At 39.3% G+C, this 12,109-nt stretch overlaps 1 protein-coding gene across 4 annotated transcripts in view; it reads right to left on the bottom strand.

Annotated features, from left to right (window-relative positions):
• Positions 1 to 10,902: 10,902 nt before the first annotated feature.
• MAGED1 (MAGE family member D1) overlaps positions 10,903 to 12,109 on the bottom strand; it is a 61,365-nt gene continuing 60,158 nt past the window's right edge. For all 4 annotated transcript variants that reach the window (XM_058714749.1, XM_058714746.1, XM_058714748.1 and 1 more), the window contains 3 exons: positions 11,946 to 12,060; positions 11,316 to 11,701; positions 10,903 to 11,113 (listed from right to left, as the gene is read on the bottom strand). In XM_058714749.1, the coding sequence (XP_058570732.1) occupies positions 11,324 to 11,701; positions 11,946 to 12,060 (493 nt within the window). In that variant the 3' untranslated portion in view covers positions 10,903 to 11,113; positions 11,316 to 11,323. The remainder of the gene's footprint in view (positions 11,114 to 11,315; positions 11,702 to 11,945; positions 12,061 to 12,109) is intronic.

Genomic DNA, 12,109 nt, shown 5'->3' with positions numbered 1-12,109 from the left:
TTTGGATTCTGTGTCTCCCTCTCTCTCGGCCCTCCCCCACTCATGCTCTGTCTCTCTCAAAAATAAATAAACAATAAAAAATAAAAATGTACTGCACTCTAATAGTTTTATAGTTCTTTTTGATGTTTGATTTTTTCTCAAGAATCATGGGGTAGAAATTCTGAAACTAATTTCTGTATAGACTTAGCATTGAGTAAATAAATAAATTATATACATGGATAATATGAGCTATGTTTCTTACTGTCAGAGAAGGGGATTACAATTATTGAAAGGGAGAAATTTGAAATGAATCCCCTGTTGGACTATAATTTGGGTAACAGTATGAACTCATGGTTTTTAATATGGATGTAAAATAGATTAAAATGTGGACACACACACATATACATACATACACATATATACTCCCATATGTGTCCTCTGAGAGGGCTTAATGGCAATGATACCACTATAGCAGTGAGCACATCTAACACCCAGTTCTTGGTTTATAAGCACTATTACCCACTGAAAAAAGCCAGGGCTCCATGGTGAAATATATGATGCCTGGGGCAGGAAATACTGAAGATGAATCTGTAATAGCTTGCTGTGCCAAATTTAAGAAATGCTCAAGAAATGATGGGGATGTGTTAAATGGACTTAGGAGTCAACCTGAAGGGTCTCTCATTGACTGAATCTGTAACTGTTATCATATCTAAATAATTAATCTTAGTAAAGGATTATAACACACTGAATAGAGTAATATCAATGAATCAACACTGATACACATACATGCTTATATACATTCCTACATGGAAAGGTAAATAATTTTCTTTACAGCAAAAAATCAACGGCAGAAATCCAACTTTTAGAAAGTAGAAAGAGTCATCTCTGGACAATAAGCACGGTAATAATTGAATGAGGCAAGAATCATCAATGGATACTAAACCCAGTGGGTGAAAAAAAATGACATCATGTGCATAGCTAATGCCTCAGAAGAGAATCTAAATTGATCAGTCTGATCTTTGAAACTTTTCTTCAACGTGGCCCCATTCTACATTTGTTCCTCTGGTCACCTTTGGATTAGGTCTTCCAATGTAGTCTGTCTCTTTCACTTGCTCCTTCCATTCTGAAAGAAATATTAAACTCCTTCTGCACGTGAGCACTTTTGTACCTGGATACACTGCAGAGACAGAGAAAATTGGAGCCAGACCCAGATTTAAAGGCCATTCCGTGTTTCCTTGTTCTCATTCTACTACCACCAGCCTCACCTCCACCAAGACATCCAGCTACCCACCCAGGGAACCACCCCCATTGGACTCTGCCACACACACATCATGTTGAAGATGTATGAGCTCTTAGTTGTTGCTCTGGAAGTTCATATATCACTCCTATTCATTGACTAGAAATAGTCATAAGACCCCAACAAAACAGCAAGGTGGCTGAAAAATGTAGGAGAGTGCATAGAAATTTAATAAACATTTAGTGGTGTTCCCCCCCAAGTACTTTATTTTCCTCATATATTTTCATAGATGAGTAAACTAAGGCACAAAGTAGAAAATGCTTGCCCCAAATCACACATTGGGGGATTCAGAATTAGAAGCCAAAGCTCTCTGATGGCAAAATCCAAGTTCTTTCTACAATACCCTCCTGCCCTTGGCCTCCTAGAGTTAATACTATCCTGACCTTTTCCATGAACTTACATGTTCCATCATTTATGATTTTGACTGTAAGCAATGGTGTGCTAGTAAATGGTTAACAATTGTTTCTCAAAACGAAACAAAACAAAACCCCATGATTGGTAGTTGTTGCCATTTTTCATGGAGTAAATAATCCCACCATGACCAATTTCAAGTTACCAATTTCACTGAATATAAATGTGGGTCAAAGTGCACACAGGTGCAAGCTGGCCTCAACACATCTTTGGTCAAAAGCAACAAGAAGATTTTCTTGCCAATGTAAATAAGTGGATGTTACTAGAAAGATGTCAGAGACTCACAGAACTGAAGGATGACTGAAGAAAGTAACGAGAACTGGATAGAAAGCACAAAGACAGGAATAATCTGATCAGGATGCTGCTCTGGGTATAAAACCACATAAGCCATTCTATTTCATTCCTGTGACAATCATCTAAGTTTCAAAGTCCAAAAAGGGCATGTGATTAAGAGTAGATTGTAATCCTGCCCCTTGGCAATATCAGGACAAGAAGAGGAAGAATCTGGCTTACTCGATTTCAGTAGTGGGAGGCAAGCATCTGGACATGTCATTTCACAAAGACTACATATTAGTTTTCTATTAATGCAAAACAAATGACAACAACTTGAATGGCTAAAACAAATCCATTTTTTATTTAAAAAAATAAAAAAAGTTAATGAATAAATAAATAAATAAATAATAAAAAGTGCCTCAGATGATCCTAGTGAAGACTATTTCTCAAATCTGGGCTGCGTTTTATAGTTCTAGAAACTGGAGAAACTTCAAAACATTACTGATATCAGGGGCCCCACTACATACCATTGAATCAGGTACAAACCTCCAGTTATAAAATAAATCAGTCCTGGAGACGTAATATACTGCATGGTGACTATACTTAATAATACCGTATTGTATACTTGGAAGTTGCCAAGAGATATTAAAACTTCTCATCACAAGGAAAGATATTTTTTTTTGGAAAAAAAAATCTGTGGGAATGAGATGTGGAAATTGGTACCTTTTAGAAGCCCCCCATATATCTTTCATATGTAGTCAGCGTCAAGAATCATTCCTCTACCAGAAGCCATTTAGAATGGATTAAATGAACTCTCTAGGTCTATTCTCTTGATGCAGTTTATTTTATTTATTTTTTTTAGATCATGAATTGTTTTATTACTATTACAAATAATGCTGCAATAAACAATGTTGAATTTTGAATTTTGTTCATAGTTCCATAGACACTTATTATTTGTAAGGGACAGAGGCTTGAAACTTAACTTTCTGAGACAGATATTGACACACTTTTTTTCTCCCCACATTTCTGTACTACTTTATACTCCCCTGAAGAACATACATGGCGTTCTTTTCACACTATTCAACAATGGATAATATCAGCCATTACTGTTATTTAACTTTAATTTTGCAAATGTGATGGGTGAAAATGATACCTTGTTATCTTAATTTGCATTTGCCTTAGCAGTGTGAATGAAATTAAAAAAAAAATTACATCCAAATTAGTTAGCATATAGTGAAACAATGATTTCAGGAGTAGATTCCTTAATACCCCTACCCATTTAGCCCATACCCCTTCCCACAACCCCTCCAGCAACCCTCAGTTTCTTCTGCGTATTTATGAGTTTCTTCTGTTTTGTCCCCCTCCCTGTTTTTATATTATTTCTGTTTCCCTTCCCTTATGTTCATCTGTTTTGTCTCTTAAAGTCCTCATAGGAGTGAATTCATATGATTTTTGTCTTTTTTTGACTAATTTCACTTAGTATAATACCCTCCAGTTCCATCCATGTATTTGCAAATGGCAAGATTTCAATCTTTTTGATTGCCAAGTAATACTCCATTGTGTGTGTGTGTGTGTGTATACACATATATATGTATATATATGTATATATATATGTGTGTGTGTGTGGGTATATATATATATATATATATCACATTTTCTTCATTCATCCATAGATGGACATTTGGGCTCTTTCCATACTTTGGCTATTGTTGATAGTGCTGCTATAAACATAGGGGTGCATGTGTCCCTTCAAAACAGCACACCTGTATACCTTGGATAAATGCCTAGTAGTGCAAATGCTGGGTCATAGGGTAGTTCTATTTTTAGAGTTTTGAGGAATCTTCATAATGTATTCAAGAGGGGCTGCACCAGCTTGCATTCCCACCAACAATGCAAAAGAGATCCTCTTTCTCCCCACCCTCGCCAACGTCTGTTGTTGCCTAGGTTGTTAATGTTAGTCATTCTGACAGGTGTAAATTGGTATCACATTGTGGTTTCCATTAGTAATTCCCGGATGATGAGTGATGTTGAGCATTTGTTCATGTGTCGCTTGCCCATCTGGATGTCCTCCTTGGAGAAGTGTCTATCCATGTCTTTTGCCCATTTCTTCACTGGATTATTTGTTTTTTGGGTGTTGAGTTTGAAAAGTTCTTTATAGATTTTGGATACTAACCCTTTATCTGATATGTCATTTACAAATATCTTCTCCCATTCTGTAGGTTGCCTTTCACTTTTGCTGATTGTTTCCTTTGCTGTGCAGAAGCTTTTATATTGATGAGGTCCCAATAGTTCATTTTTGCCTTTGTTTCTCTTGCCTCTGGAGACGTGTTGAGTAAGAAGTTGTTGCAGGCAAGATCAAAGAGGATTTTCCCTGCTTTCTCCTTGAGGAGTTTGATGGCTTCCTGTCTTACATTGAGGTCTTTCATCCATTTCGAGTTGATTTTTGTGTATGGCATAAGAAAGTGGTCCAGGTTCATTCTTCTGCATGTAGCTGTCCAGTTTTCCCAGTACCACTTGCTGAAGAGACTGTCTTTATTCCATTGGGTATTCTTTCCTGCTTTGTCAAAGATTAGTTGGCCATACGTTTGTGTGTCCATTTCTGGGTTCTCTATCCTATTCCATTGATCTGAGTGTCTGTTCTTGTGCCAGCTCCATACTGTCTTGATGATTACAGCTTTGTAGTATAGCTTGAAGTCTGGGATTGTGATGCCTCCCACTTTGGTTTTCTTTTTCAAGATTGCTTTGGCTATTCGGGGTCTTTTCTGGTTCCAAACAAATTTTAGGATTATTTGTTCTAGCTCTGTGAAGACTGCTGGTGTTCTTTTGATAGGGATTGCATTGAATATGTAGATTGCTTTGGGTAGTATCGACATTTTAACAATATTTGTTCTTCCTATCCAGGAGCATGGAATCTTTTTCCATTTTTTTGTGTGTCTTCTTCAATTTCTTTCATAAGCTTTCTATAGTTTTCAGTGTATAGATTTTTCGCCTCTTTGGTTAGATTTATTCCTAGGTATTTTATGGCTTTTTGTGCAACTGTAAATGGGATTGATTCCTTGATTTCTCTTTCTGTCGCTTCATTGTTGGTGTATAGGAATGCAACCAATTTCTGTGCATTCATTTTATATCCTGCGACTTTGCTGAATTCATGAATCAGTTTGAGTTTTTTGGTGGAATCTCTGGGTTTTCCATATACAGTATCATGTCATCTGTGAAGAGGGAAAGTTTGACCTCCTCCTGGCTGATTTGGATGCCTTTTATTTCTTTGTGTTTTCTGATTGCAGAGGCTAAGACTTCCAATACTATGTTGAATAACAGTGGCAAGAGTAGACATCGCTGTCTTGTTCCTGACCTTAGGGGGAAAGCTCTCAGTTTTTCCCCATTGAGGATGATATTAGTGTTGGGTCGTTCATATATGGCTTTTATCATCTCGAGGTATGCTCTTTCTATCCCTACTTTCTTGAGGGTTTTTATCAAGAAAGGATGCTGTATTTTGTCAAATGCTTTCTCTGCATCTATTGAGAAGATCATATGGTTCTTGTCCTTTTTTTTATTCATGTGATGAATCACGTTAATTGTTTTGCAGATACTGAACCAGCCCTGCATCCCAGGTATAAATCCCACTTGGTCATGGTGAATAGTTTTTCTAATGTATTGTTGGATCCGGTTGGCTAATATCTTGCTGAGGATTTTTGCATCCATGTTCATCAGGGAAATTGGTCTATAGTACTCCTTTTTACTGGGGTCTCTGTCTGGTTTTGGAATCAAGGTAATGCTGGCTTCATAGAAAAAGTTTGGAAGTTTTCCTTCCATTTCTATTTTCTGGAACACCTTCAAGAGAATAGGTGTTAACTCTTCCTTAAATGTTTGGTAGAATTCCCCTGGAAAGCCATCTGGTCCTGGACTCTTGTTTTTTGGCAGATTTTTGATTACTAATTCGATTTCCTTACTGGTTACGGGTCTGTTCCAATTTTCTATTTCTTCCTGTTTCAGTTTGGTAGTGGATATGTTTCTAGGAATTTGTCCATTTCTTCCAGATTGCCCATTTTATTGACGTATAATTGCTCATAATATTCTCTTATTATTGTTTTTATTTCTGCTGTGTTGGTTGTGATCTCTCCTCTTTCATTCTTGATTTTGTTTATTTGGGTCCTTTCCTTTTTCTTCTTGATCAAACTGGCTAGTGGTTTATCAATTTTGTAAATTCTTTCAAAGAACCAGCTTCTGGTTTCATTGATCTGTTCTACTGTTTTTTGTTTTTTTGGGGTTTTTTTTGTTGTTGTTTGTTTTTTTGTTTTTGTTTTTGTTTTTGTTTTTTTTTGGTTTTGATAGCATTAATTTCTGCTCTAATCTTTATTATTTCCTGTCTTCTGCTGTTTTGGGGTTTTATTTGCTGTTCTTTTTCCAGCTCCTTAAGGTGTAAGGTTAGGTTGTGTATCTGAGATCTTTCTTCCTTCTTTAGGAAGGCCTGGATTACTAGATACTTTCCTCTTGTGACCGCCTTTGCTGTATCCCAGAGGTTTGGGTTGTGGTGTTATCATTTTCATTGGCTTCCATATACTTTTTAATTTCCGCTTTAACTGCTTGGTTAGCCCATTCATTCTTTAGTAGGATGTCTTCAGTCTCCAAGTATTTGTTACTTTTCCAAATTTTTTCTTGTGTTTGATTTCAAGTTTCATATCGTTGTGGCCTGAAAATATGCATGGTATGGTCTTGATCTTCTTGTACTTACTTAGGGCTGATTTGTGTCCCACCATGTGGTCTATTCTGGAGAATATTCCATGTGCACTGGAGAAGAATGTGTATTCTGCTGCTTTAGGATGAAATGTTCTGAATATATCTGTTAAGTCCACCTGGTCCAGTGTGTCATTCAAAGACATTGTTTCCTTGTTGATTTTTTGATCAGATGATCTGTCCATTGCTGTGAGTGGGGTGTTGAAATCTCCTACTATTAAGGTATTACTATTGATGACTTTCTTTATGTTTGTGATTAATTGATTTCTATATGTGGGTGTTTCCATATTTGGCGCATAAATGTTTACAATTGTTAGGTCTTCTTGGTCTATAGACCTCTTGATTATGATATAATGCCCTTCTGCATCCCTTGATACAGTCTTTATTTTAAAGTCTAGATTGTCTGATATAAGTGTGGCTACTCTGGCTTTCTTTTTGTTGACCATTAGCATGATAGATGGTTCTCCATCCCCTTATTTTCAATCTGAAGGTGTCTTTAGGTCTAAAGTGGGTCTCTTGTAAACAGCATATAGATGCATCTTGTTTTCTTATCCATTCTGTTACCCTATGTCTTTTGATTGGAGCGTTGAGCCCATTGACATTTAGAGTGAGTACTGAAAGATATGAATTTATTGCCATTATGATGCTTGTAGAGTTGGAGTTTCTGGCGATGTTCTCTGGTCCTTTCTAATCTTTTGTTGCTTTATATATATATATATATATATATATATATATATATATATATTTCATCTTTTCTCCCCTCAGAAAGTCCTCCTAGTCTTCATTTTTAAAACTGGTTACCAGGTCAAAGTTGATATAAACATTTTCTTTACTCCCCATGTCATTTTTCTATCATCAGAGTGTCACCATCTCAGTCAGATCGGTTCTTTACCTAGAGAAATGATTCAAATATTTGTTTATGTGTAGTCTGAGGAATTGTTAGCCTTGCCCGCATGGGATTGCGGTAGTAGCCTAAGAATTTTAACCACTTTGGGATGTGATAAAGTCACCCTAGAAGATCTCCTAGTCCCCAGACTAGGGACTGCCCCATTATGTAGCAGCAACGCTATTTCCTCCTGAAAATTGAAATCAATCATCTTAGCCAGTACAAAAGCTTCAATTTTTTACTTATTTGTCCATTGGCATGACTATTACCAAACTGCCAAGTGGAGATCTCAACTTCCAAATCAATGGAACCATTGTTGAGTAACCTGGTAGAAACATGCCTTGCTTGGGTACTAAAATCTCTAAACTGGTAGAGCCCAAAGTTACAAGGACAACTTTAAGTTCCATAATTTAGTTCTTAAATGTAGGAATTCTGATTGACTAGATGGTGTTAAATATATTGGTGACTAGTTTAGAATATATACTATATATTATTATTATATATTTTTATTATACCCACACAATGTATACTATATACTATATATTGTAGGACAGCACCTCTAACACATTGAGTGTTGTCTCTCAACTGGTGGCATAACTATCTTTCTTCAATAGAGTCATTATTCCATTGTATAAGGACAACTTTTTTCTAAGTGGTGCAGTGCATGATAAAACCAGTGAATTCCATGGGAATAAGCCAATCACCACAGTTTGAGTTTTAAAGTGAGTCCCTTGATCAGAAGCAATGTTGCATAAAATTCAAAACTGTGAAGAATTCTTTGTAAGATCACATGTTATAATGCAGACAGAAGTGCTTGTAGGCAGAAAAGTCAATTCTATGTCTAAAATACTCGTTTATTCCGGAGAAATCATAAAGCCAACTAACTTCTCCATGATATAATGGGGAATAGTTCCTGTATACACTTAACCTAGATTCAATAAAATGTTGACATTTTATTGTATGTCTTATCCTCTCTCTCTCTCTCTGTCTCCACACACACACACACACACACTTTTTAAAATATTTTGAGTGTAAGTTACAAAGGTATTCTCTTTCAGAAAACAGTACAATAATCAAAATCAGACCACTAACATTGATATAATACTCTTATTTAATTTGGAGACATTATTCAATAGATTTTGTCAACTGTCCAAATTGTACCAAAATTTCATGAGCAGGGGAGGGACAGAATTAAATCTCTTCTGGGGTGTGAACAGTGCAGACAGTGCACTGAAGCCCCGAGTAGGGTGTGTAATCCACAGGGATGGAGCTAAGGGGGTTTCCACAGATGTTGGGCCTCTTCTGCTATCCCCAGGCTCCAATGATCCAATCCTTCCTCTCTTCAGGCTTCCAGAATTTCCTTGTGACCTTCCACACCTCTAGTGTTGCCATAACCACATTGTTCTCTAAACTTTACCTGGGACTGATTGTCCCAAGACTCTTCCACCACTCAGCACTTAACACAGCTTAGAAGATCCACAGGGCTCCATCATTATTGTATAGATTAGATTGCTGCCTCACAAATCACAAGAGTTGGGGGAGGCCCCAGAGATCACCTGTTCTCATGTCCTTCCCATTCCCAGTTGAGCAACTGAGGCTCTGAGAACTTTGAAACTACTAGGGGCAGGTGGGAGGACACCAGTTGGCTCTTCTTAGACCTGATGTCTTCTCCACACATTACACAGCTGGTCAACATTCCCCTCCCTACAGCCCAGTCACAATCTGCACACAGAGTGGAGCTGGGGGTATGGGTGGTGATGGGTATGGAAATGAATGACACCTCAGGAAAGACCTGTGCCTACCTTGGGGGCTTATGGATGGATTGGTTCTTTTCTGAGGCTGCAAAGTGGATTCCATCTACCTGAATATGGAAACTGTAAACACACAATGGGAAAAACCTGAGGTAGGTGAGGGATTCCATGGCATATGCTGGCACGTGGTGAAATCATCCACCTGCGCAGAAATGCCTCCTCAATCCCACAGAGTTTGGGTGTTTCATATCAACAGGTAGAATAACCAGCAACCAAAAATGTAGGAACCGTGGCCCAGGCCTGAGGTGACATAGAGATACAGGGCTAGAGCAACCCTTACCTAAAAGACCTCATGCTGAAATTCCCCAGAGTATTGCTTGAGGAAAAGGGTCAGGATCCAGGCCTGGCTGAGTGGAGCCTGGCAGTAAGGACAAGAGGCAGGGGAGGGGCTGGGTCTCCATAGTATTGGCTCCTTCCTATTAATCCTGGGCTCTCCCCAGAATGTGGACATCTCCCGAGAACCTGAGGAAGCCCTGGACACTGTCCCTACCCACTACTGAGCCCTTCCCAGGAGGCTAAATTGCCTTTGCTCTTGTTTTCTACCCTGATAGCTCCTGTTTCTGCCCTTGCCCACATGTGTAGGTACCACCAGGCCTCTGAGGAAGTTATGGCCGAGGCCTAATTTCACCCTCACTGAGAGCTCTGCTTCCAGCAAAGACCTCAGCAGCTCAAGCCAGGTTCTTGTTTACAGTCACGCCAAAAGGAAGGCTAGCTCTCACAAGGCCTTGTCTTTCTCAATTCTTATTCTCTAAGCAACAAAGTTTCTTCTTTCTCCCTGCAGGAGGGGAGAAGAGGCCAATGTGAGGCCTCCATTATTATCCATAAGAACTTGTCTCTGTGATGAGGCCCTGATCCTGTGGAGATGGGAGACTGGGAGGGCTTTCTAGAGGGACAGGTTCCTGGGAAGCATATCCAGAGATGAGGAGGGGGTGCCTTATGAATCCACCTCTTTATAGGCAACGTGGCTAAGTGTATGATATCTTCCTGCTCACATAGGAGAACTCAGGTACCTGGATCACAGTGTTCTCTGCTCCTACTCCTGCCCCCATCCTGGAGCTATTTCACTTTCCACATGGTTAATACAACCAACAACCTGGAATCCCAGGAACATCATCTCCAGGAACAGTTATTTTCCCTCCCCTTCAACCACCCTCTCTGGACCTTGTCATTACCTGGAGTTCTACCTCCTTTGTCTTCTTAATTGCAACTGTCTGACCACCTACACCCTCTCCCATTATTTCATCTCTTTTAATGTCACCCCAGGACACCTAGCAGCATGTCTATCACATATAATTCACTTAAGTATTACTTATAAAGTAGACCATAGTAGTTCTTGATTAACACTGTGTTCATTACTCCCTCCTTTGTTTCCTAATCCATAAGCAGGGTCTACCCATATTTTTATCAGTTGAAAGCTAATCTGCCCCTGAGGCTAGAACTGAGGCCTTATCTCTCCCATATAAACAAGTTGATCGCTCCTCAAACATGGGAAAAACAGAGAGCACATCTCATTCATTTTGCAGTTTCAATGTTTATTTCTGATACCAAAACTTGACAGCACACAAGGGGGGGCAAAAGCAACAGACAAGGAACAGCAAATAAATTTATCTTGCATGCCACTTTCAGTCAACAGGATGTGGCTCTCTAGATAGCTGTGTTTAGAAGGAATCTGAGGCTTCAGCCTCACTCAGGGGAAAGACTATTGCAACTGATTAGCAATATCTGTGGACATAAGAAAGAAAAAAAATAAAATCAATGATACATATCAAATAGTAATATAAACACCAAATAGTGTTTCCCTATACTTTCTTCATCTTCCCACCATGGGTTTCCTAAGACTCCCAGATGGTATACATAAATACATTCCCATGGATCCTGTATCTACCAATGACCCTAACTGCCCAATCCAAAGTGATATACCTACCCAACATCTCACTCAACCCAGAAGAAACCAATGGCACCAAAGTTGGCAGCGAAGTTGGCACTGGCTGTACTACTAGGGCCAATAATGGGGCCAGCGAAGGTCTGAGGAAATCTGGAGCGGGCATTCTGGTGGTATCTGGCCCAGAAGGTAAATGGGATTCTAGACCAGGGATCGCCAAAATCTCCTTCCTCATCCCAGGTCAGCAGCTCAAACTCAATGTCATCCCAGCTCCAGGGCCCAGATACGGCCTCATCTCCAATCCCCATGCGGGTTCTCGCCTCAGCCCGGGCCTCAGCCTCAGCTGCAGCAGCGTCTAGAGCATCCAATGCCTCATCTGCAGCCTCCATAAACTGTGCAGTCCAGTCACGAGGATCTCTCTTTTGAACCTGAGATGAGGAACAGAAAATAAAAAAAAAATCCCTAATTGTATGAGTTAATATTTATGAAGCACCTACTAGGTATTCAGTGCCCCACTTTGTGCTGCTGTTTACATAACAACGACAATAAATGCCACCAGTAATGCAGCACTACCATGTGCGATATCTAAGGTCTCATTCCTGCTCTGGACCCTTCCCAGCCAGTCATACCTCATCCTTTGACCTATCAGCTCTAGAGCAATTCCTCTATTACCTCTGCAATGAATCTCAGCACTTTCATCTTGCTAGTTTCATGGTAGGAACGGAGGCCCCAGAGGAACTCATACTCAGGAGGGTTGCTGTTGGGCACTCGTCTGTAATCCAGGTACCTTAGAGCAGAAAGGTCTTTGTTTCCACCCAGGCAAGAATGGTAGTCCA

Source organism: Neofelis nebulosa, chromosome X (assembly GCF_028018385.1).
Source record: "Neofelis nebulosa isolate mNeoNeb1 chromosome X, mNeoNeb1.pri, whole genome shotgun sequence".
NCBI classification, from domain to species: domain Eukaryota; kingdom Metazoa; phylum Chordata; class Mammalia; order Carnivora; family Felidae; genus Neofelis; species Neofelis nebulosa.
The sequence above is the reverse complement of the archived record's forward strand: the minus strand, read 5'-3'. Positions and strand labels throughout refer to the sequence as shown.